This window comes from Hyperolius riggenbachi, chromosome 1, assembly GCF_040937935.1.
Source record: "Hyperolius riggenbachi isolate aHypRig1 chromosome 1, aHypRig1.pri, whole genome shotgun sequence".
Classification (NCBI taxonomy): domain Eukaryota; kingdom Metazoa; phylum Chordata; class Amphibia; order Anura; family Hyperoliidae; genus Hyperolius; species Hyperolius riggenbachi.
This window is the reverse complement of record NC_090646.1, coordinates 647,307,961-647,334,688: the sequence shown is the minus strand read 5'-3', so window position 1 is coordinate 647,334,688 and position 26,728 is coordinate 647,307,961. Positions and strand designations below refer to the sequence as shown.

Genomic DNA, 26,728 nt, shown 5'->3' with positions numbered 1-26,728 from the left:
CTACCTACCCACCCACCAGGCTTCCTACCTAACCACCCACCCAACTACCTAACCACCCACCCGGCTACCTACCCACCCGGCTACCTACCCACCCACCAGGCTTCCTACCTAACCACCCACCCAACTACCTAACCACCCACCCGGCTACCTACCTACCCACCCGGCTACCTACCTAACCACCCACCCGGCTACCTACCTAACCACCCACCCGGCTACCTACCTAACCACCCACCCGGCTACCTACCTAACCACCCACCCGGCTACCTACCGGGCTAGTTACCAACCCACCCACCAGGCTACCTACCCACCCACCCGGCTACCCACCCACCCACCAGGCTACCTACCTACCTACCTACCCACCCGGCTACCTACCTAACCACCCACCCGGCTACCTACCGGGCTAGTTACCTACCCACCCACCAGGCTACCTACCTACCCACCCACCAGGCTACCTACCCACCCACCAGGCTTCCTACCTACCCACCCGGCTACCTACCTACCCACCCGGCTACCTACCCACCCACCAGGCTTCCTACCTACCCACCCGGCTACCTACCTAACCACCCACCCGGCTACCTACCTACCCACCCACCAGGCTTCCTACCTACCTACCCACCCGGCTACCTACCTAACCACCCACCCGGCTACCTACCTAACCACCCACCCGGCTACCTACCTAACCACCCACCCGGCTACCTACCGGGCTAGTTACCAACCCACCCACCAGGCTACCTACCCACCCACCCGGCTACCCACGCACCCACCAGGCTACCTACCTACCTACCCACCCGGCTACCTACCTAACCACCCACCCGGCTACCTATCTAACCACCCACCCGGCTACCTACCTAACCACCCACCCGGCTACCTACCGGGCTAGTTACCAACCCACCCACCAGGCTACCTACCTACCCACCCACCAGGCTACCTACCTACCCACCCACCAGGCTACCTACCTACCCACCCACCCGGCTACCTACCTACCCACCCACCGGGCTACCTACCTACCTACCGGGCTAGTTACCCACCCACCCACCAGGCTACCTACCCACCAGGCTACCTACCCACCCACCCACCAGGCTACCAACCCACCCACCCACCAGGCTACCAACCCACCCACCCACTAGGCTACCTATCCAGCCAACCACCCATGGGAGCTGCGCGCCGGATGGAGGCTGGGACAGGAGGTCTGCTGCTGCAGGTGAGTAAATGTTTTTGTTTTATTTATATTAGCAGGTGTATGTTCTGGGCAGGTCTGCCACATGATTGCATGTATTTTCTTCGCAAATCTGCCGACATGATTGCATGTATTTTCTGGGCATATCTGCCGACATGATTGCACGTATTTTCTGGGCATATCTGCCGACTTGTTTGCACGTATTTTCTGGGCATATCTGCCAACTTGATTGCATGTATTTTCTGGGCATATCTGCCGACTTGATTGCACGTATTTTCTGGGCATATCTGCCGACTTGATTGCACGTATTTTCTGGGCATATCTGCCGACATGATTGCACGTATTTTCTGGGCATATCTGCCGACATGATTGCACGTATTTTCTGGGCATATATGTGTATTTTCTTGAGAAAACCTGCACAATTATGTGAATTTTCTGGGGAAAGGGTCACCAAAACTTGGGCCCACTGTCTTTGCGTTGCACTTTTCAAGGGAACCTGAGGCGAGAATAATATTGAGGCTGCCACATTTCTCTCCTTTTAAGCAATACCAGTTGCCTGGCTGCCGTGCTGGTCCTCTGCCTCTTATTCTTTCAACCATAGACCCTGAACAAGCATGCAGCAGGTCAGGGGTTTCTGACAATATTGTCAGAACTGAGAAGATTAGCTGCATGCTTGTTGCTGGTGTAATTCAGTTTATTACTGCAGCCAAATAGATCAGCAGGGCCGCCAGGCAACTAGTATTGTTTAAAAGGAAATAAACCCTCACCCCGGGTTCGCTTTAAGTTACAGTTAGCTCCGCCCTCATCCGGTCATTGCCACGCCCATACGCGCGTCGCAGGTCATAGGGGGCCCACAATTACAATTTTGCACAGGGGCCCACTGCTGGCTGTGTCCGCCACTGGTTCAGTATAAGCTATAAGCAGGGGGCGTGGCCTCCTTTGCAGCGCCCATGGGTGGCCGTGGCCTCCTTTGCAGCGCCCCTGGGTGGCCGTGGCCTGACACTCCTCTGCCCTGTGTTCCCAGGCTTCTGTGTAATGTCCTTCAGTATGCAGCACACGTGAGCCAAGCTAAAAATTTCCAGTGTCCCAGTTTAGAGAGCGCTGGCAGCTCCTCGCTATAGAGATGTACCGAGGGGGATCAAGCCTTTCTTAGGATGAATTAACTGTGCCATATTTAAGATAATAAATTGAAACTTCAGCCCTGTTAGAAGATATTTCTCAGATGAGGCGGCAGAACAACAAAGATCAATAATGATAGCTGTAATACAGCAGTGCTGAGGTTCAGGCTCCACCCGCCGTGCATCTGTGGAACTACAAGACTCAGAGGTCCGCATTAGACAACGCAGGTGCTACATAAGGAAATGCTTCTATGTAGAGCATACATGTCAAACTCTGGCCCACGGGCCAAATCTGGCCCTCAGAGCCATTCAATTGGGCCCACAAGTGGTTTCCCCACTTTGCATTATGTTTAGCCCACTCCAGACCTCCAGGGAAGCTATATTGGCAGTGAAGCCCTAGATCACAAGGGAAGCCATATGGGGGAGGGAAAGGGAAAGCACTAGACACCAGGGAGCTGTATATGGGAGGGAGAGGGAAATCTGTGCATCATTCAGCTACTTGTCTCTCACTCAGCTCACCATTTTCTTCTAACAATGATTCCTTTCAGTTTTGACAAGATTTTGTCAGATCGAAAATAAATCAGTTGCGGTCAGTTATATATTCGTTTCTGTCAGTTACAACAGAGAGGACAACTGATGTGCAAGGTAATGTCCATGTTTCTCTATGGCTCACGTGGGCGGTATTACACTTTAACAGAGTGCTGAACATGAAGCTGTTATGAGGTAATGGTCATTTTCATAATGAAGGACAGAGAATTCCATCGATGAACAAACAGGATGCAGGGGAGGAGAAAGAGATTGGGGAGAAGACTACAGGGAGGTAAGTGTAATTTGTGTATGGTTATTTTGAATTTTAACTTTCAGTTCAAGTTTGCTTTACGCTGAAATGGGGCACTGGGCAAGAGCAGTTTTGCCCCCCACTGATGATCACCTGGCTTTATTAGTAAGATTTGGTGGGGGCTAGCATCCCCCTGGCCCCTGGACTCTCTCCAGGCCCTAGGCAACTGCCTAGGTATGCTGAACATACAATCTACTTCACCAAGGACTATATCAGGTAGTCAGTAATAGTAGTAGTAGTGGTGGTAACTACCGTATAAAACCATGAAACGATGCAAGTCCATGGGACTGGACACAAAGAAATTCTCACAGGAGGAGTTAAAACTAGAGCAAAAAATCAAAGAGACTCTTAAAGTGGATCCGAGATGAACTTTTACTCATTACATAATTGTGTTCCTTTCCTATTGTTTACAGGGCATTCCTCAAGCCAAATACTTTTTTGTTTTTGTTTTAATACTCGAATTCCCTATAAACTAAACAAGCCCCACCCACAGTTTTTCAGAGAGCCTTGGCAGTAGCAAGGGCTTATGGGAGCTCAGTCTGGGCAGGAGGAGGGGAAGGTATTACTAGTCAGAGATTTCTGAGGCAGAGGGGAGAAGGGAGGAAGGGGGGGGGGGGGGAGAATTAGTTTTTTTTTTTTAACAGGCTGGGTGCTGATGGTGCAGATAAGCCTGCCTCTGTGTAATGTTTACAAACAACATGGCTGCTGTCATTGTATCACAGGAAGAAATAACCATATTCTATTTTTTCAGCTTAATTTGCTGTGTAAACTATCTAAACTTTACATAAGATATATCGACAAGTTACTTGTTATAGTTAGTTTTTCATCTCGGATCTGCTTTAACAAGAATGAGTTTTGTTTCTGGAGTTTGGCTTTAACTTTAGAGATAATGCCTCCAGTGGCTGCTGATCTATAGAAACATTTTTTGATCTGCAATCTAATGCTGGGAACACACCAAATCTTTTTGCAGTCGATTCTATGCACGATCGATTTACCATTCGATTTACTGCTCAATTCTCGAATCCTCCGCTCGTTTTTCTTTTCTTTTTTCCATTCACTTCTATGATAAATCAAATATATAACAAATGCCTCAATTGTAGGGCAGTGTCAAATGGGGATATGATGGATCTAGGAATAGAATGGTAATACCATAAACATAAAAGATATAATAAATATCCTCGTCATGCACATGCCAACAAAATACATGTAAAGCGAAAATAGAAATGAGAATTGGCTCTTGGGTGCATGAAAAGGACAGAAACTTTATTCATATATCAAACAATGTCAACCAGCATGAAAAAATATATATATACAATACAAATATCCCATGAATATTCAAAACACCCCCATAAAATTACTCCTCACAAACCCCGTAACATCTCAGGGGCTGCAGTCCCCCGTAAATGATATGTACATATTTTGTGATAGCCTGCACCATGGAGATTTGGTAATAGTGCCACTCATATAGATGGAACGGCCAGAGATTCAGCCCCAGCCTGTAATGAGCAATTCATAGCCAGCATCTACAAGCACAGCTCATGAGTGATATTCCTGAAGCATGTAATGGACACAAGGAAGCAAGTTGAGCAGCAGCATCCAGAAAGGCACACATAAGCACAAAACCACACTGGAGCTTGAAGCAGATGGACAGCGTCTAAGCAGAGAAATGGCAAGCAATAAACATAGCCAATGATGTAGCCTAGTGATAGGCAGTAATCCATGTAGGCAGACAGTCCTCCAGTTGCAACCTATACACAGGTGAAGCAAAGCTGAGAAATCTCACAGGTGAGAGCAAAGCATGTGTGGCAGATGCAGTTAACAGTCCCCCAATCGCAGGGCATGTGCAGCCAGGCAAGCGTGTGTGTGCTTAAAATGGTGTCCACCTCATAGTTACCATACTTCAGAAGCAAAGTTCATATGGCAGTCCAGGTACATGTTGAGCTTCCCTTGTACTGACAATCGGCTAGCTTGAGTGGCCTGTATGTGAAAAGTCCATGGGACCAAGGAGGTGCAGGCTGGAGGGGATGTGGGAGTAAGAAGGACGCTGTCAGGAGAAGCCTGACATGTTTCGCCGCATCTAGCGATTCCACGCTGTCTGCCTTTGAAAAGGCCGCTAGATGCGGCGAAACATGTCAGGCTTCTCCTGACAGCGTCCTTCTTACTCCCACATCCCCTCCAGCCTGCACCTCCTTGGTCCCATGGACTTTTCACATACAGGCCACTCAAGCTAGCCGATTGTCAGTACAAGGGAAGCTCAACATGTACCTGGACTGCCATATGAACTTTGCTTCTGAAGTATGGTAACTATGAGGTGGACACCATTTTAAGCACACACACGCTTGCCTGGCTGCACATGCCCTGCGATTGGGGGACTGTTAACTGCATCTGCCACACATGCTTTGCTCTCACCTGTGAGATTTCTCAGCTTTGCTTCACCTGTGTATAGGTTGCAACTGGAGGACTGTCTGCCTACATGGATTACTGCCTATCACTAGGCTACATCATTGGCTATGTTTATTGCTTGCCATTTCTCTGCTTAGACGCTGTCCATCTGCTTCAAGCTCCAGTGTGGTTTTGTGCTTATGTGTGCCTTTCTGGATGCTGCTGCTCAACTTGCTTCCTTGTGTCCATTACATGCTTCAGGAATATCACTCATGAGCTGTGCTTGTAGATGCTGGCTATGAATTGCTCATTACAGGCTGGGGCTGAATCTCTGGCCGTTCCATCTATATGAGTGGCACTATTACCAAATCTCCATGGTGCAGGCTATCACAAAATATGTACATATTTACGGGGGACTGCAGCCCCTGAGATGTTACGGGGTTTGTGAGGAGTAATTTTATGGGGGTGTTTTGAATATTCATGGGATATTTGTATTGTATATATATATTTTTTCATGCTGGTTGACATTGTTTGATATATGAATAAAGTTTCTGTCCTTTTCATGCACCCAAGAGCCAATTCTCATTTCTATTTTCGCTTTATAAGATAAATCAAACGGAGAATCGGACAGGACGGAATTTATCAATCGAAGGCATCTATCGGAACGATTCTACCGCAAAAACCAAACGTGTGTTCCCAGCATTAGAGTTTAACTTCAGGATTGCAACTTCCTCCAGCTGCCAAACACAGACCTCCAGCTGCCAAACACAGACCTCCAGCTGCCAAATACAGACCTCCAGCTGCCAAACACAGACCTCCAGCTGCCAAATACAGACCTCCAGCTGCCAAATACAGACCTCCAGCTGCCAAATACAGACCTCCAGCTGCCAAACACAAACCTCCAGCTGCCAAACACAGACCTCCAGCTGCCAAACACAGACCTCCAGCTGCCAAACACAGACCTCCAGCTGCCAAACACAGACCTCCAGCTGCCAAACACAGACCTCCAGCTGCCAAACACAGGCCTCCAGCTGCCAAATAGAGACCTCCAGCTGCCAAACACAGACCTCCAGCTGCCAAACACAGACCTCCAGCTGCCAAACACAGACCTCCAGCTGCCAAACACAGACCTCCAGCTGCCAAATACAGACCTCCAGCTGCCAAATACAGACCAATCACATATGAGAGCCGCCTCGCGAGCCAGAGATGCTGTCATTGTGTTCAGCCGCACATTTCATTTACAAACTCCTTCCAAAGTACAGATCTGCTGCTAGCCACAGCTTGGGAAAGTGGTAGAAAGTTTATTTTTTTCTTTTTTTAAATTGAGCCTCAAACACTTATTACAAGAAGATGTGATACCCTTTAACGTTTAAAGGGGAACTCTCTGAACCGTCACTGGACTGAGCACTGAGTGGGAATAATTAAGTCGATTCATCTTAAAGTGGACCTGAACTCTTGCACAGGACTGAAGAAATACATAGAGGAATGCAACCTGTATGTATTTAAAGAGTTTAGCCGGTTTAATTCCCACTTTATTTGTGACTAATCACAAGTTGTAACCTGATCTCTCCCCTGTGTCACATGACTGCCTATGGCAGAGATGGCAGATAAGCTCATTTAAAAGCACAGGAGGTTAACAATATGTCTGCTTCCATGAATCAGGAAGTAGAAACTTTGTAGATTTATTGCAGGATTTGTATCAGCTGTAACAAAGAAATGTTTTTTCTTTAAAAGTTATTATGCTGTTGCATATCTTTTAGAGCAAAGAGGAAGTTGTGAGTTCAGGCCCGCTTTAAAGGACAACTGTAGAAAAATGGCTATAGAGGCTGCCATATTTTTTCATTTTAAACAACACCAGTTGCCTGGCAGCCCTGCTGATCTATTTGGCTGCAGTAGTTTTTGAATCACACACCTGAAACAAGCATGCAGCTAATCTTGTCAGATCTAACAATGTCAAAAACATCTGATCTGCTGCATGCTTGTTCAGGGCCTGTGGCTAAACATATTAAAGTCAAAGGATCAGCAGGGTTGCCAGGCAACTGGTATTGCTTGAAAGCAAATAAATATGGCAGCCTCCATGTCCCTCTGGTTACAGTTGTCCTTTAGGGTGCTCATACACATCGATTTTCTTGGCAGATTCAGAAGCGGTAGATTTGCAGTTGATCATTGGACCCACTGGCTGGTCTCCCCTCATCTAATATCTGCCAGCTGCGCTCCTCCAGTGACCTCACTTCCTCCCCGCCGGGACCCCATACCCAGTGACCTCACTTCCTCCCCGCCGGGACCGCATACCCAGTGACCTCACTTCCTCCCTGCCGGGACCCCATACCCAGTGACCTCACTTCCTCCCCGCCGGGACCCCATACCCAGTGACCTCACTTCCTCCCCGCCGGGACCCCATACCCAGTGACCTCACTTCCTCCCCGCCGGGACCGCATACCCAGTGACCTCACTTCCTCCCTGCCGGGACCCCATACCCAGTGACCTCATTTCCTCCCCGCCGGGACCCCATACCCAGTGACCTCACTTCCTCCCCGCCGGGACCCCATACCCAGTGACCTGATGGCACACGGTCACATAACACAAATGCCACGAGGTCACGGAGGTACAGGACTCGAGAGGAAAGCGTCAGCATACAAGCGAGTGCATGCTTTGCTGCCAACACTGGGGGGGGGGGGCATAATATATGGGGGGCCTGCCAGTCGGCTCTGTACTGCTACAGAAGAGGCGGCGGATCTGTAGATTTATTTATTTTTATAGATTTCTAGGTGAAATCTATGAAGAAATGTATTTGCAGCGTGGTGTAGCAGTAAGGGCCCTTTTACACAAAAGGTGGCCACACAACGCACAATTTTATTAAAATATCTTTACAATTGAAGAATTGCAATCAATTTTTCTGATTGTAACATTTCAAAAATCTGACCAATGTACCACACACACCGTCAATTTTTTCCCCAGTTATGAAAAGCATGATTCAAACTCCGAAAAAGTCGCTTGGGTCTGTATATCAAATAATGGACAATGTACCACACACCATAAAATGTTAATAAAAATTGATCAGAAAAATCCAACACTCCATATCTGCTTTTAACAAATAAAAACATGAATGTATAAAAGAAAAAAAAAAAAAAAAGCTTTCGTTTTTTTGGAGGGGGGGGGGGGGGGGGGGGGAGAACAACCAACCCTAATTATCGAATTGGCCCCCTCCGATCCTCCAATGACCTGCGCCTAGTTGCACCACGCATATCTCCGTCCCATGCACGATTGCAGGACTTCACTAGGGCTGCCCCCACTCTCTGGAACTCGCTCTTACCAGCCATCTGACTCGCCCTTAACTTTAATACCTTCAAACAAGCTCTCAAGACTCACCTTTTCATGCTCGCATACACCAGCGCACCATAATACGTTCTGCTGGGCACCCTCTTAACAGATGCACCTATTGTCTCCACCCCCACCCTTTAAATTGTAAGCCTCTGGCAGGGCCCTTCTCCCTAGTGTTTCCAGCTTGATTGTGCAATCTTAAGGCCCATACACACGGGGTACGGCCGTCGCCGCAGCCACGTGGCACGCGCGCGTTACGGCGACAGGTCACCCGTGTGTATAACGCGCGCGCCCCGAACCGTCGCCCGTCGGAGCTGTCGCCAGGCGATTGACATGTTCAATCGCCGGCTACAGCGGTCGCCGCGACTTCGCCGGAACTGTCGCTAGTCCCGCGTGATTACGCGGCTAGCGACAGGAGACCTACGCGAGTGAATGGAGCATCCGGCCGGGGGATGCTCCATTCACAAACAGCTTCCGCCACGTCTCTGCCTTTCTGGCGAGACGTGTGGACAGCTGTCGCTCCCTGTTCGCGTGCGCGCATGCAACGGGGGACAACTGTCCCCCATGAGTATGTAGCTTTACTGTCAATCAACTCCTCTTGTGGTCTAGAACAGTCTCTATTTTAAACTATGACATTGAACTACTGTTATCAAATGATTAGCATGATCTTGTACGAGTAAAGAGAGGTTTTCACGTCCACTGACTACATCCCCCAGTATGCATTGCAGCAAGTGCCACTTAACCAGGAAGTTGTTAATGCAACAGAAGCAGTGTCTCTGTAGAGAAGATGGCGGATCCCATATGGGCTGTGGGCCAGAGCAGCAGCACCCCCTGTAGGTAAGTAGTGACACTCACCCCAAACAGCACGCTCCCCTATGAAGGGTCAATTTAAGAAATGTTATTTCCAGTTGCTCAGTTAGCTTTAAAGCGGACCTGAACTCAGAACTTCCTCTCTGCCCTAAAACATAAGCAACAGCAAAATAACCTTTAAAGAAAAAACATTTCTTTGTTACAGCTGATACAAATCCTGCAATAAATCTGCAGTGTGTCTACATCTTGCTTTCATAGAAGCAGACATAGGGTTAACAACCCGTGTTTTCAAATTAGCTGCTCTGATGAGGCAGCCAGCTGACACAGCTGATAGATCAAATTAGTTGTGATTAGTCACAGATGAGGGGGAATTAGACAGACTAAACTCTCTAAATACATACAGGGTGCATTTCTCTCAGTTTTCCTTCTGTCCTGTGCAAGAGTTCAGGTCCACTTTAAAATAAGGGAAAAGCACACTCCCGCTACATAACTGTGAGAAAATGTGTTCAGAGAGTCAGGCGGTACCTGATAATGGCTGCAGAGTGTGGAGGCCACTATCTCTAGACTAGACTCCTCTTCAGGGTCCAGATTATGGGCAATCTCCAGCGGAGGCCCCTCTTCTCTCACACTCCTACTTCCAAAGTGCTGATAGCAGCAGAACAGGGGCCTCAGGAGACAGGCAGAGAGGCCTGCTTCCCATACCTCTCCCAGGAGTGTCTCTCCACAGCCCAAATCACAATGGCCATTTGTCTGCACTGGAGGGAGGACATCAGTGGTGCCTCTGCTGTATTCAATAACCAGAATGTGCGCTAGAAAAACATTTTTACTTAAAGAGGAACTGTAACCCAGGACTGAACTTCATCCCAATCAGTAGCTGATACTCCCTTTCCCATGAGAAATCTTTTCCTTTTCTCAAACGGACCATCAGGGGGGTCTGTATGACTGATATTGTAGTGAAACCCCTCCCACAGTGTGATGTCAGCACCTGACATCACACTGTGGGAGCCTTGTTGCATTGTGGGAAATAACAGCTGTTTCTAACTGACAAAAATGCATTCTCTCTTTCCACAGACATCACCTGCCAGCAGTAAAGATGTCGCCATGTGATAAATGTCAATCAGGGAGAGGAAAGATTTTACAATGGGCAAACCCTAACTAAGGGCTCATTCAAACTAGAGGCATTTCTCAAATTTTTTAAGCGCTGGCGATTTTTCAAAATCGCCCTGAAAGCACTTAACCATTGTCTATGAGACAGTTCACATCTGAGCAGTTCGTTTCCGATCCCCTCAGAGCAGCGCTGCATGGGCAATTTTTGAGGCGATTTTGCCTCAATGGAAAGTATAGGAAAAACGCATACGCTTACAAAATTGCTTTGTGCAGCGACTGAGTTTTTAAGAATGAATACATTGTATTTATTCTTTTCCGGATCAAAGAGTTCCCTTCCTGACTGACGTCAGGAAGTGTAAAAACACAATCGCTCAGCAAAACCGCTTAGAAAAGTGGATCACACAAAAAAAAAATCTCCGGGAATCAGAAATAAAAATCGCGTCAAAAAACGCCAAATGCGGACGGCCACGCGAACGGAACACAATGTGAACAAGCCTAAATCATTTATACATAATTACTGAAAAAAATGAAGCAATTTTTTTCATTACATTCTTTTCACTGAAGTTCCTCTTTAACGGTCAGAGTTCCAACATGGTCTCACCATACACACATTCCTGTGACTCCTCTTATCAAAAGTGGACCTGAACTCAGAACTCTAAAAGATAAGCAACAGCATAATATCTTTAAAGAAAAACATTTCTTTGTTACAGCTGATACAAATCCTGCAATACACCTGCCTTTGTCTACTTCCTGCTTTCATGGAAGCAGAAGTAGGGTTAACATCCTGTGTTTACAAATTAACTGCTCTGCCGAGGCAGCAAGCTGACACAGCTGAAAGATCAAATTACAGTTGTGATTAGTCACAGATGAGGGTGAATTAAACAGGCTTTTTATCTGGTAAACAAGTAATAAGGATGCTAATCAGGCAACCCAAAAGTAAAAATCACTATTACTTTTCTTGTTGATAAATGATCATTCCCCAGTTTGCCTGACTCTTATTTGGTACACACAACATTTGGTACACAAAAAGGAAGTTGCAGGGCATGCTGGGTTGTCCTTTTTTGATTCTCTACTTCCCCTCAGACTTAACTAATGCAGCTCGATTTCCCTCCTGTTTTCCACACCTCTGTTCCTCTCTGATTGGTCAATATTTCTCATGCTGAGACGATGCACTTTCTATAGAGGAGGCATACACAATACACAAAAGGAGAGTAAGGGAGGAAATGACATCAGGATTGGCTTAAAAATAGCCACAGTTAAAATGGGAAATGCTAAAAAGGATTTTCTCCCTTTTTACTGTAGAAAAATCACTGCAATCAAAACCTGAACATTGCACTACATATGTTATATAAGTAGAGCAAGTATATGTGTGTGTGTATATATATATATATATATATATATATATATATATATATATATATATATATACACATATATACACACATATATACACTATGTGTTTTTTCTTTCTAAGATAGTATGGCTGACAGCTCCTCTTTAAAGCAAGGCCGTCATCTGCTATCAATAACCTATTGTCTTTGCTCATACAAACAGCACTGAGCACTTATGCACCTGCAGCATGAATGGGCATTTTATGGCCATTTCTAAGGATCTATACATAGTGCTTTCTGTATTCTGTATCTTGTACTAAAAGCCGAGAAACAAAAGCAAAGAAACAAAGTGGAGAAAGTCAGCAGGAGCAGAAACAGCACAAACAGAAGTTTGTTTAGCATTCAATGCTTGCTAAAGACGGCAGGGAGGAGGAGTACGGTCCAGTGGCTACAGTACAGATGTCACAGCTCAATTCACCTTTATTACTACGGTAAATGCATTACAAAAATAAGCATTTCAAATTCAAGAGACCCTGTAGTGAAAGGAATAATGGAGGCTGCCATATTGATTGGTTTTTAATCACTTGAGGACTGCAGTGTTAAACCCCCCTAAAGACCAGGCCATTTTTTGCTAACTTGGCCACTGCAGCTTTAAAAAGAAACTCCAACCAAGAATTGAACTTTATCCCAATCAGTAGCTGATACCCCCTTTTACATGCAAGATCTATTCCTTTTCACAAACAGACCATCAGGGGGCGCTGTATGGCTGATATTGTGGTGAAACCCCTCCCACAAGAAACTGAGTATTGTGGTACTCCTGGCAGTTTCCAGTCTGGGAACCTTGCTGGGAAATAGCTGTTTCCAACAGCCAAAAAAGCATGCAGCAGCTACATCACCTGCCAACAGTAAAAATGTATCCATGTAATAAATGTCAGAATGTAAATCAGGTACTTAAAAGATTTTACAATGGGCAAACACTGACTAAATTCATTTATACATAATTATTGTAAAAAGGAAGCACTTTTTTTATTACATTACTTTCACTGGAGTTCCTCTTTAAGGCCTCGCTGCAGGGCCGCACACAACTCAGCACACAAGTGATTTTGCCCCCCCCCCCCCCCCCCATACACAACACACTCTTTTCTGTCGGTCGGGTGGAGATTCTGTTGGTGGGGTTCTGTGCTGTTGGGGGTGGAGAGCTTTCTGTTGGTGGGGTGGAGATTCTGTTGGTAGGGTTATGTTCTGTTGGGGGTGGAGAGCTTTGTGTTGGTGGGGTGGAGATTCTGTTGGTGGGGTTCTGTTCTGTTGGGGGTGGAGAGCTTTCTGTTGGTGGGGTGGAGATTCTGTTGGTGGGGTTATGTTCTGTTGGGGGTGGAGAGCTTTCTGTTGGTGGGGTGGAGATTCTGTTGGTGGGGTTCTGTTCTGTTGGGGGTGGAGAGCTTTCTGTTGGTGGGGTTCTGTTCTGTTGGGGGTGGAGAGCTTTCTGTTGGTGGGGTGGAGATTCTGTTGGTGGGGTTCTGTTCTGTTGGGGGTGAAGATCTTTCTGTTGGTGGGGTGGAGAAGCTGTTGGTGGGGTTCTGTTCTGTTGGTGGGGTCTGATTGCCCCCCAGATGTTTTTTTTAATACATATTTATGCTCCTTTTTAAAAAAAATAAATTTCCCTATTTATTATTTGTTTTTTTCCTAACTCCCTCCCTCCAGCCAGCCAATGATGGCGATCGGCTGTCATAGGCTTCAGCTTATGAGAGCCGATCGCTCGCCTGTGTCCTGGGGGGTTAATAGACGGTGAGACAGTCTCCTAGAGGCGATCGCCATCCAAGCAGGGATGCGCACGCAGCAGCGCGTGCGATCTCCTGCAAAACAGGCCCGCAGGACCTTACGCCAGTCGGCATTAGGCGGTCCTGGGGCTGCCGCCGCGGCCATGCCCATCGACGTGACGCAGTCGGCAAGTAGTTAAACAATACCAGTTGCTTGACTGTCCTGCTGATCCTCTGCCTCTAATACTTTTAGCCATAGACCCTGAACAAGCATATGCACAGTGGCATAGCAATAGGGGGTGGAGAGCTTGCGAGTACACCGAGGCCCTTGGGCCGGAGGGGCCCTGCCTCAACTGCAGCATTATCTCTTTATTGGGCCTGTGCTGGTAATAATCACTTCTACATATGTTCTAAATAGTAGTAATCGCTAACAAACTGTTCCCCTCCCCTACTTGCACCTCTGACACTGTGGTTGTCCTCGGCAGGTTTGGTTGTTATGTACAGAGTGCTTAGGGGGCCCAACGTAAAACTTGTACCAAGACCCATAGCTCCTTAGCTACACCACTGCATATGCAGGTGAGGTGTTTCTGACTAAAGTCTGACACTACTGCAGTCAAAGTGATCAGCCGGACACCAGGGCATTGTGTAACAGGACATAAATATGGCAGCCTACATCTCCCTTTCACTTGAGTGGGGCCTAAAAGTGTGTCTGTAGGGAAAAAAAATGGCTGGGACCCCCATGGATGGCACCCACGACTGTGCTCCCATCCATGAGCAAGCTCGCCCACATTGTGCAAACACAGAATGCACTGCAGCTGCACAGAGCCACCAAGACGCTCCGGAGTGCAAGAGCAGAGGGGCCCAGCGCTGGATTTCTCTCATTTTAAAGTCATAGGCTTGCTTTGAAGGACTGGAATCAGAGGATCTGCAGGCCTCAGTTAGGCACTCTGGCCTGTGGGCGGATGTCATAGGCCGCACCTGGGGGTAGGCGGTAACCTAGCTGCCGTAATTTGAGTCCAATGCTGGCAGAGTGGCGTGGCAGCAACCAGGGCCGGAGCTACCATAGGAAAAAATGGGCAATTGCCCCAGGGCCTGTAGGGGCCCCCAAGGTGTCCCTCCCCCATCTTAACTGTTGCTCCCCAGGGACTCTGCAGAGTCTGTTAAGTTGGGAGTTGATTGGGGGAGGGTCACCAGCCAGTTCAGAGGCCCAGGAGGGAAATGTGGCTGCAACAAAGGGCCTCTAATGACGCTTTTTGGTCGGGGATGTCTGTTGGGGGGCCCCCAGGCTAATTTTGCCCTAGGGCCCAATTGTTACTTGAACCGGCCCTGGCAGCAACTAGGTGAGAGGAAGGAACAATGCCCTTGGTCATCCCTGGCCGAGGCAGTCATGGGCTGCTGTCCACATGGTGGATGCTCAGCAGAGGCGGTCGTTACCGGCCTATGCAATCTAAAGTGTATGGGGCTTTACCTCTGGACTCCCCGACAGCCATAGGTAGCCAGAAGGAGCCCTGCAAGCAGTGGGCACAGTGACCTTTGAACTGCGCCCGAGTTGTGGACGTCACATGATCACTTGTGGTTACCAGTGCCGGTAATCAGTACGCAGCGTGACTTATTCCAAGTGCGTCTCTGGATGGAATGATAAAGAGCCTATTCTTGTTCCTACATTGTCAGGTCGCTGTAAAAGCCAAGTTATGTGCAGCTTCCATTAAGAACAAAGACATACTTTGACAAGTACCACAGTGGCCTCTTAAACGTTCCCCATTAAACAAGTCGGTACAGGCAGCGTTCAGACAGAAATATCTGCAGTTGTTGCTGCTAACCTGGGACTGAAGTCCCCTTCTGCGTGATAGAGCTATACAGGGCTGCAGAGGTCACACGGAGGCATCAGTGTCCCCAATAACAGCACTTCCTGACATGGAGAAAGCTGGACAACCAATCAGGTTATTGATGAGGGCGTGAAACCTACCAAAAAGCCCACCTCTTAAAGGCTACTGAGCACCAGTGTTTTTTGTTTGTTTTTAACCAGCACACTACCCAGCCACTAGTCAGGCTACAGTTGTATGCCTGTTTCAGGTGTGTGATCCAGATACTATTACAGTCAAAGAGATCAGCAGGACTGCCAGGCAACTGGTATGGTTTAAAACAGGCATGGGCAAACTCGGCCCTCCAGCTGTTACAGAATTACAAGTCCCACAATGCATTTGCCTTTATGAGTCATGACTGTGGCTGTCAGACTCCTGCAATGCATTGTGGGACTTGTAGTTCCTTAAAGAGACTCTAACATCAAAAACCTCCCCTGGGGGGTACTCACCTCGGGTGGGGGAAGCCTCCGGATCCTAATGAGGCTTCCCACGCCGTCCTCTGTCCCACGGGGGTCTCGCTGCAGCCCTCCGAACAGCCGGCGACAGAGCCGACTGTAGCTTCAATATTTACCTTTGCTGGCTCCAGCGGGGGCGCTGTGGCTGCTTTCGGCACGGAAATAGACGGAAATACCCGATCTCCGTCGGGTCCGCTCTACTGCGCAGGCGCCGGAAACTTGCGCCTGCGCAGTAGAGCAGACCCGATGGAGATCGGGTATTTCCACCTACTTCGGAGCCGACAGCCGTCAGAGCGCCTGCGCAGGAGCCGGGAAGGCAAATATTGACGTCACCGCTGCACGGAGGGCTGCAGCGAGACCCCTGAGGGAAGGAGGACGGCGTGGGAAGCCTCATTAGGATCCGGAGGCTTCCCCCACCCGAGGTGAGTACCCCCTAGGGGACGTTTTGTCGTTACAGTTCCGCTTTAACAGCTGGAGGGCCAAGTTTGCCCATGTCTGGTTTAAAAGCAAATCATTATGGCAGCCTCCATACCCCTCAGTTCAGATGTCCTTTAAATGAAGTGTGCCTTGGGGGGGTGGTGTCAGGGTTTGGGGTATGCCTCACACTACTTACCTATGGGGTGCAGCTCCACCTGACTGGCTACATCTACCGAATTTTGTAGCTCCCACATCTCTCTGTACTCGCATCCACAGACTACATCTCCCGGCATGCATTGCAGCGTGTGCGAGCGAGGCACTGTCGGGAACTAAAATTCAGCAGATGTGGCCTATCCGGGTAGAGAAGATGGCACATCCCATGCAGGGCAGGGGCCAGAGTAGCAGCCCCCATCAGGTAAGTAGTGAGACTCCCCAAGGCACTCTCCATTACAAACCTCTCCTATGGGGAGATTTAGTTAAAAAAAAAAGTTTGCACTGGTGCTCAGTTCCTAAGCACTCAAAAGTAAATATAATTCAAAACTGGTAAGTTCTCCCGCAATTTACCTTTACTTTTGTTAAAACATATCTTTGTTTGTTTGCAGCCAGCTAAGAATTTTCAAAACCGAACGGGAGCTTATGGCAACCACGGCAACAGTGCTTTGGAGTACTGTTGCCAAGTCTAGAAACTGCAGGAATAATCAGCTGAATAAAATGGGAGTCTTTGTTACTCATTGTCAACACCTGCACTAATCTGTTCACTGTTCTCTGCATTTCATTTACTGTTTGTGTTCAGGAAAGCTCTGTGATCTATAGTCAGGTCTGATCTTTGCTCTATGCATTTCACTTATGGTTTGCGTTCAGAAAAGCTCTGTGATCTATAGTCAGTTCTGATCATTTCTCTCAGGAAAGCTCTGTGATCTATAGTCAGTTCTGATAATTTCTCTCAGGAAAGCTCTGTGATCTATAGTCAGGTCTGATCACTGCTCTATGCATTTCATTTACTGTTTATATTCAGGAATGCTCTGTGATCGATAGTCCGGTCTGATCATAGCTCTCTGCATTTCATTAAAGGAGAACTGTAGTGAGAGGTATATGGAGGCTGCCATATTGATTTCCTTTTAAGCAATACCAGTTTCCTGGCAGCCCTGGTGATCTATTTGGCTGCAGTAGTGTGAATCACACCAGAAACAAGCATGCAGCTAATCTTGTCAGATTTGACAAAAATGTCAGAAACACCTGATCTGCTGCATGCCTGTTCAGGGTTTGTGGCTAATACTGAGGATCAGCAGAACAGCCAGGCAACTGGTATTGCTTAAAAGGAAATAAATATGGCAGCCTCCATACACCTCTCACTACAGTTCGCCTTTAACCGTCTGTGTTCAGGAAAGCAGGAAGGCCTGTCACAGGAGCAAGAAAGATGACACAGTTCATTGATCAGAGCTGATCCACCATACAGTCCTCAAGCGTCTGCCAGCTGAGAGAGAGTTGGTGCACTGTACAGTATACAGGATGCTGTGAAGGAATAGCGCTTGTAAGAAAAAAAAAGGCAAGCAAGGGGTTGGGTGTCTCTACAGGGGATAAGAAAAAAAAATCCATTACCTTTAAAGAACAAATAAATAAATTCTGACACTAGCTACATTTAATAAAACAATTGAGGGGTGGGGGATGGTTGGGAAGCATTTGATGAAACCTACCCTGAGCCGGTCTTTTGGCAGTGCGACTGCGCCTTGCTTGATGACCTCTAAGACCCGTTCCACCGACAGATCCGTTCCGGCCTGTTCCAAACGTGTGCTGAAGAAGCCGATAACCTGCAACAGAAATAAGAGCTTCAGGACAACGGGTTTAAGGGATACACACTTTTCAAAAATAATGTAATGAATAAAGTTGCTTATTTTTTTACAACATTCATTTATAGATTATTTAGTCAGTGTTTGCCCTTTGTAAAATCTTTCCACTCCCTGATTTACATCACGGTTGACAACATCTTTAGTCCTGTCAGGTGCTGCTCTGAGGAATGTTTGCTTCTGAGAATTCCAAAGCCACTGGAAATAATGCTTGATCTCCCGGAATGCTCTGGGAGGAGAATTCCGCATAGCTAAACAGCCTAGGCTAAGCATCCCTAGTAGGGCGGGGCTACAAACAAATATACAGTAATATACGGTAGATATAGGAAGTGTTTCTGATGCTTTAACCAGGAAAATTACTGTAAAAGTGGTTAACGTGAATAATTGACTGCATTCTGCTATATGTCACTACAGGGCCTGTTTAAATTGTAGATACATCACACAAATGCATACACACACCTAGAGGACTACCCTAATGAAGGCAGAGTGACAATATTCCTTCCAAAAAGACTACCTTAGCAGAACCAGCAGCATGTTATTGCTATGGGGAAGGACAAAGGAGCGTCGCACAACGCAAGGTGAACATATTCCTGTGCTGTATGCCATCCATCGGGGATTAGGACTTAATGGGTGACATCACTGGGCTGGCAAGTACAGACACGGATCAGCTGTGTAGCGGACTACTCGTACCATTACCATTGGGGGGCGCGTGGCATCTTCAAAGGTGTTGGCCGTCCGTCAGGTGAATTGATCCGCCAGGCAGATCACTCACAGATTGGGGGTTGACGTACAGACACAATTGATTATCGGCTGAGGCGGTTGTTATCAGCTGCCACAGCCAACTTTAGTCAAGCATGTGTACAAGACTTTACAGTTACCAAGGTGAGTGGGGGGAACAATGTGCTTGGCTATCAATTGGATAAAAATGTAGAGCGCCGGAACTCCAGGGACACCTGTGGGGGAGTGTTGTCTAATTACTTTGAGTTATTACTACATTGTGAGGTTCTCTGAGGACAGTCAGTGACATGACTATGTGCTCTGTAAAGTGCTGCAAAAGATGGCAGTGCTACAGTATATACAGGGCTGTAGAGTTGGTACAAAAATCATCCAACTCCGACCGCCTTAGTTTATGAAACTACCAACTCCAGGTACCCAAAAATTGCTCTGACTCCACAGCCCTGGCTATAGAAATACTAAAAATAATATTAATGCCCAGAGCTTAGCCACACACCCTGCTTAAAAGTGCGCTTTTGACTCCGCCCCCCGTCCGTCCAAAATTTTGGGTGTCCTGCTTTTGTCCATCAAAAATTAGAAATGAGGTTGGCAACCCTGCTGTAGATGATAGATTCTCAGCTAAAATGGCCTCGAACGGCTGCCCGAGACAACTTCCATCTAGCCGGTGTATAATGCTGGGCATACACGGCTCGATTGTGAGCCAATTAGATGGCTCGATAGATCATTTACGACATGTCCGATCTCCCGCTCGATTGTTTCGCTACTCGTTTCTGCATTGAGGACAATGCAAAAAAATAAGAAAAACAAGAGGAAGATTAGAGAATCACCTGCGGAATCGAGCGGGAAAATCGAGTTGCAAAATCTAGCCGTGTATGCCCAGCATAATGCTGGGAATACATGGTTTGTTTCTGCCGCGCGTTTCTCCTCTCGATCGTTTTTGCCGCTCGATTCTGCAGTCGATTCTCTTACCTTTTTCCATTCACTTCTATCAGAAATCGAGCGGCGAAGGAATCGAAAGGGAGATCAGACATGTCGGAAATTATCTATCGAACCATCTAATCTGCTAAAAAAACGAACCGTGTATTCCCAGCATAATGCTGAATACACACCATGAGTTTCCGTGTCGCACACGTCCGTCAATACGCGTTGATTCGATTATTTCCCGAGCACTTCCGAGCGCATTTCGATTATTTTTAGGTCGAATGCCATGTAAAGTATGGCAAATCGACCTAACGATCCATCGAACCGCGAATCGGACATGTCGGAAATAATCGAATTGAGGCGTATCGACGGACGCATCGAACGCGGAAACGTATGGTGTGTATCCAGCATAAGGTTACATCAGATAGGGCTCTTTTCCACTATGAAATGCGATCGCGTTTCAATTTCCACCATGCGATTGCGATTGAGCTACTATACTCATTATAGTACAGCTCAATCGCATACAAAACGTGGCAGGACGACGATTGCGCTTTGACCAAAATCGCATCGCAATCGGATCGCACTAATGGAAATTGCTGCTGCAGTTTCCATTAGTTTAATGTACCTTGCGATTTGCGATCAGAATCAAATCGCAAATCGCAGGCTAGTGGTAAAAGGCCCTTACTACTTGCCATTGTTTCTAATTTCTAGCGGTTCCTAATGATGGCCAGTGATAGCAATAGTCTAGACAGAACAGGTCACTATTGCAGGCATTGCAGATAAGGGCTAGTGTGAATGGTTCAGGACATCTTGTAAAGAACTGTTTATATTTAGACACTATCAACAAGGCAAATCATGAAAACAAATAATGCAGGAAATCCTTGTGCTAATATTTAAAGGCATTAAGGTCTTCATCCAGTAATCCCAGGACTGTATTCATTCAATTGTGGGAAAAAATGTCAGTTTCCTAAAGTGGACCTGAACTCTTGCACAGGACAAAAGGAAAACAAAGGAATGCACCCTGTATATATTTAGAGAGTTTAGCCTGTCTAATTCCCCCTCATCTTTGACTACCGTAATCACAAATTGTAATTTGATTCCTCAGTTATGTCAGCTGACTGCAATGGCAGAGAGGCTAAATCGAAAGCACAGGATGTTAACAATAGGTCTGCTGCCATGAAAGCAGGAAGTAGTCACACTGCAGATTTATTGCGGAATTTGTATCAGCTGTAACAAAGAAATGTTTTTCTTTATAGGAGTCATCAGGCAATATAAACTACCCCCGATCTACTTACTTGGGGCTTCCTCCAGCCCCTTGGAGCGAACATGTCCCACACCGCAGCTCCGTGCTCAGCCACCGGCCAGGGGTCCTGGCATGGTGCAAAGGGCGACCTCGAGGTCGTCCTCTACTGCGCCTGCACGAGCACAGCTGTCAATCAAGAACTACTGCGTCTGAAGCGTACACTCCGGACCACGTGGACTTGATTGACAGCTGTGCTCGTGCAGGCGCAGTAGAGGACGACCTCGAGGTCGCCCTTTGCACCATGCCAGGACCCCTGGCCGGTGGCTGAGCACGGAGCTGCGGCGTGGGACATGTCAGCTGCAAGGGGATGGAGGAAGTCCCAGGTAAGTAGATCGGGGGTAGTTTATATTGCCTAATGACTCCTTTAAAGGTTATTATGCGGTTTCTTATCTTTTAGAGCAGAAAGGAAGTTCTGAGTTCAGGTCCACTTTAAAGAAGCTCTCTAAGATGAAATGTAGACAATCTGTGTTGTTTTTATTTCCTCCATGCCCTATTGTTGCTCAAACCAATTCAGGGCACGACCCAGCCATGCTTGCCGAATAAAACAGATTCTGATTCTAGGAGTAGGATGCGGTGGGGAGTGTCCTAAAACTCTTTATGCCATGATCTCATTGCCCACATGAAAACTGCAGACTATGATAAAACTTAAGCTGGCCACTAACGGGCCAATTTCTAGCGAAAAATCATTCGAGCGATCAGAAATTTTGATCATACGAAAAATCGTTCACTGCACCATCAACTAACCAATCATTGCTTCCTATCTATCACGACCACCAAGAAAATCCAAATTTTCGTTCGACGAACATTCATTCGGGCGACATTTTTTTCACTCGTTCATAATCGATTGTGTCCACCAATGGAGATTATTTACAACCAATCCGATCAGAATTTCTGATCGCTCGAACGATTTTTCGCTAGAAATTGGACCGTTAGTGGCCAGCTTTAGTATAACCCCCCAGGGGAAGACAGTGGGAGTGTCTCTGACCATTCCTGTCTGACAGGGATGCTCATGCAGATCCGGGTACCCGACCATTTTAACGCTATCCGGGTCGAATCCAGATCCAGATACCGGGGCCAATATCTGGATAGCGCTATGCGGGTATCTGGCCACATAATACAGATATCCAGATCTGGGTACTGTAACAAGGGAGATGATGTCATTGAGCCAATCAGAGAGCTCCCAGCCAATTAGAGGGCTCCCAGCAGAAGCCCTAGCAACCAATCACAGAGGGGAACTCTGGCCAGCCCCACCTGACCTCACTGAGCCAATCAGAGGCCTCCCAGCCTATGCCCTGGCACCCAATCACAGAAGGGAACCCTGGCCAGCCCCCTGTGTAATAAGGAGGGCTGGCATGATGAGACAGATCTAGAGATGGGAAGTTCGGATCTTTTCAATGATCCGGATGATTCGAATCGGATCATTGAAAAGATCCGGATCTTTGATCCGAATCTCGGATCATTTTACTACGGAAGCATTCGGGGGTGAAATGACTTGCAGGACAGGAGAAGGGGAGGGGGGTGGACACACAGAGAAGGGGAGAAGATGGACAGAGGGCAGGGAGTGGACAGAGAAGGGAGGAGGGACGAGCAGAGAGCAGAAATGTTTGTTTGCACACAATACCCACATGCTGCAATCATATGCTTTACATGTATTTCACCTATATGCTCATCTGTGTACTTTCCATGCAAACGTTGCACAGTGAAAGAAAGCATTCCCAGAAGATAAGTGCAGCTGTTTAGAGCAGTGCAGGAGGATCATATTGCCCTGCAATCACAGTGCCTGCAAAGTTACTGAGCTGTGCTGAGCTGAGCCAAAAGTTTCCAATGTGTTCACTGTGCACAACTACGGAACAGACAGCCTATAATGAGCAGCACATTGCAGCCAGTATGTGTGCTCTACACATATCTGGCAGTGGCACCCATGTCCCCTCTCTCTCATCTACCTGTGGCTGTGCAAGGCTGCCTCCCCTCCAACAGAGCGATCCATCTCAGCTCTGCTTCCAGGACCCCGCTGCCCGCTGAGAGGGGGGCGTGTCGCTCATGGCCCCACCCCTTTTGCGAGCCGAATCACTCATTTTGATGATTCGGATTATTCGACTCAGAAAATAGATTCGGATCAAAGATCCGAATCGTTCATGATCCGGACAACACTAGACAGATCGTCCTTGCTTGTGTGGCTGGCTGGCTGGTCACTGACAGACTTGCTCCAGTGCTGTTGGCTTAGCAAGTGCTGCCTGTATACAGTGATAAACCTAAAGCTTTGAGTGCTAAACACCTTCACTACACTATTGTTCTATTGTTTTTTTTTAGCTAGCTAGTGTAATTGTTTAATTTCATTCACTCAGTTAGGTCCTGTCTGTGTGTGCTGTGCAGGCCAGCAGGACAGTATAGGTTAGGGAATAGGATTACTGTGTTATTGTATTGTATTATATAGTTAGTTAGTACTGCAGTTAGTTGTTAGAGAGAGTAGTACTGTGTTAGCTTACTACAGATTACTGCAGTGCTGCTGTGCTGAGCATTGTCAGTGTGACAGTTAGACAGATAGTGTGAACTGTCTGTCCTCTACTCTGCGGTCTGTCACTCCATACTGATTTGATTTAAAGGGATACTGTAGGGGGGTCGGGGGAAAATGAGCTGAACTTACCCGGGGCTTCTAATGGTCCCCCGCAGACATTCTGTGCCCGCGCAGCCACTCACCGATGCTCCGGCCCCGCCTCCAGTTCACTTCTGGAATTTCTGACTTTAAAGTCAGAAAACCACTGCGCCTGCACGCCCGTGTCCTCGCTCCCGCTGATGTCACCAGGAGTGTACTTCGCAGACACAGACCATACTGGGCTCTTGATGATATCAGCGGGATCGAGGACATGGCAACGCAGGCGCAGTGGTTTTCAGACTTTAAAGTCTGAAATTCCAGAAGTGAACCGGAGGCGGGGCCAGAGCATCGGTGAGTGGCTGCGCCAACACAGGATGTCTGCGGGGGACCGTTAGAAGCCCCGGGTAAGTTCAACTCATTTTCCCCTGACCCCAGTATCCCTTTAAAGTCCAACCCGGATTTCATTAAAGTAAAAGTACCCCACATCATCTGGTGACATCATCACGTATAAGTTGTACTAGGTCTGCTGGCACCGACAGCCGGGGGAGGGGCAGCAAGGCCAAGAGGACAGGGAGCAACATTACAGCCACCCTCAGAAGGTCTGCCGTGTCAGTGTTGACCCCAGCGGGCAGCCTACCCTCAGTCAGCGAGCTTTTCGCTCCAGGCGCCATGAACTCAGGGCGGTTAGCCGCAAGGAGTTTTAGGAGGATGTTCTGGGTTTTGAGGAGGGGGGGGGGGGATGATGTTGATGATGGGATGAAGGACCGTGACTACCATCCACAGGATGGGGATGTTACCTCTGACTCTGAGGAGGAGGATGCATCAGTGGGTTGGGCACGGAGGATCAGCATTGCAGACAGTGGCCGTGGAATGCGGGACCCACCACATCCTTCTGCCGCTACCACCAGCCGCACCACTCAACCCCCAACCGCCACAGGGAGAAAAGCCACAGCATCCCATTCAGGCCGCAGGGGAATCTTCACCTCCCCAATCTGGCGTTTTTTCACTCTGCCCTCATTGGACAGCAAGTTTGCCATATGCAATGTGTGCAAACTACATATGAGCAGAGGTTGTGACCCCTACAAGTATGGCACCTCCAGCTTCATCACCTATCTGGCCAAAAAACATGTTGTTGAGCATGAGGAGTTCAAGAGGCTGAAGCAAGCTGGCGCTGGCTCCCACCGCCACAGTGCCACAGGCCACTGCTGCTGATACCACCACCTATATTCAACCTAAAACACAATTGCGGTGTCATTTTTGGAGGTGTCTGGGCTGAAAACTGTCATGTCCCAGTTGTGCGATTGGACTTTGGACACAATGTGGGCTGCACGACCGCTGTCTGGAACCTAGTCCTGATATTAATTGACAGCTTTTTTTTTTTTTTTTTTCATTTTATGTCCACCAAATAATAATTAGTGTTTCCCTTTAAAAAAACATGATGCTACATGCATCATTTACCCTAAAACCCCTTTTTAACCACCCTGGCGTTCTATTAAGATCGCCAGGGCGGCTGCATGAGGGTTTTTTTTAAATAAAAAAAAAACTATTTCATGCAGCCAACTGAAAGTTGGCTGCATGAAAGTCCACTAGATGGCGCTCCAGAGGCGTTCTTCTGATCGCCTCCGGCGGCCAAAAGTAACACGGAAGGCCGCAATGAGCAGCCCTCCGTGTTTGGCTTCTCCTGTCGCCATGGCGACGAGCGGAGTGACGTCATGGACGTCAGCCGACGTCCTGACATCAGCCGCCTCCGATCCAGCCCTTAGCGCTGGCCGGAACTATTTGTTCCGGCTGCGCAGGGCTCAGGCGGCTGGGGGGACCCTCTTTCGCCGCTGCTCGCGGCTGGCAAAGTGCCGGCTGCGTGTGCTGCTCTTTATTTCATCAAAATCGGCCCAGCAGGGCCTGAGCGGCACCCTCTGGTGGTAATGGACGAGCTGAGCTCGTCCATACCGCTAAGGTGGTTAAAGCTATTTAAAGGGCACTTCCGGTTTTTCTATCCAGATACCCGAATAGGTCGGGTACCCGCGGGTAATTTGGTCGGATACCCGAATTCACTCGGGTATTCGCAAGGTCGGATCCGGGTACCCGAATTGGATCCAGATATCTGGGTACCCGGATCCGGGCGGGTATTAAAAAGTACTACCCGACCAACCCTGCTGTCTGAGCCTCCAACAGGCTGAACTGAAGTCAGAAAGCCCAGGCCTATTCGATTAATAAACTGTTACATGAGAAGTAGTTATGGCTGGTGCTGATACTTCAGAATGTTCGGTATAACAGTACATAAAATAATCTTATAATCTGGAGTCCATCCTTTATTTACCGTACTTAAAAATACAGGCGAGATGATAACATACGCGTTAGCCAAAGCGGACTAATTAAATACAGATGTCACGAAACATTTTTAGATTTTGCACGAGGAAATTGAAACTAATGAAAGTGTGACTACGATGTCGAATATTTAGGGTTTACAAAAGTATATAACCCAATTACACTCAGACCACAATGAGAGGATTACGGTCTGCTGGATAGTGTAGTGGTGAAGGATTTCACCTCTGACAAAGGACACAAGAGTTTGAATCTCATCTCCTGTTCACTAAGCCAGCAGTGAGGAGACCTTGGGCAAGACTCCCTAACACTGCCACTGCCTATAGAGCGCGTACTAGTGGCTGCAGGTCTATCGATTTGAGTCCGTCAGGAGAAAAGCTCAATGTAAATGTTGTGCGTCTTGTCTTCCTAATTTAAAAAAAAATACACCAAGAC

At 47.6% G+C, this 26,728-nt stretch overlaps 1 protein-coding gene across 2 annotated transcripts in view; it reads right to left on the bottom strand.

Moving 5' to 3' along the window:
- The window catches only part of DYM (dymeclin), a 467,753-nt gene that overhangs the window by 51,897 nt on the left and 389,128 nt on the right, over positions 1–26,728 (bottom strand). For both annotated transcript variants that reach the window (XM_068251379.1, XM_068251381.1), the window contains one exon: positions 18,270–18,383. In XM_068251379.1, the coding sequence (XP_068107480.1) occupies positions 18,270–18,383 (114 nt within the window). The remainder of the gene's footprint in view (positions 1–18,269; positions 18,384–26,728) is intronic.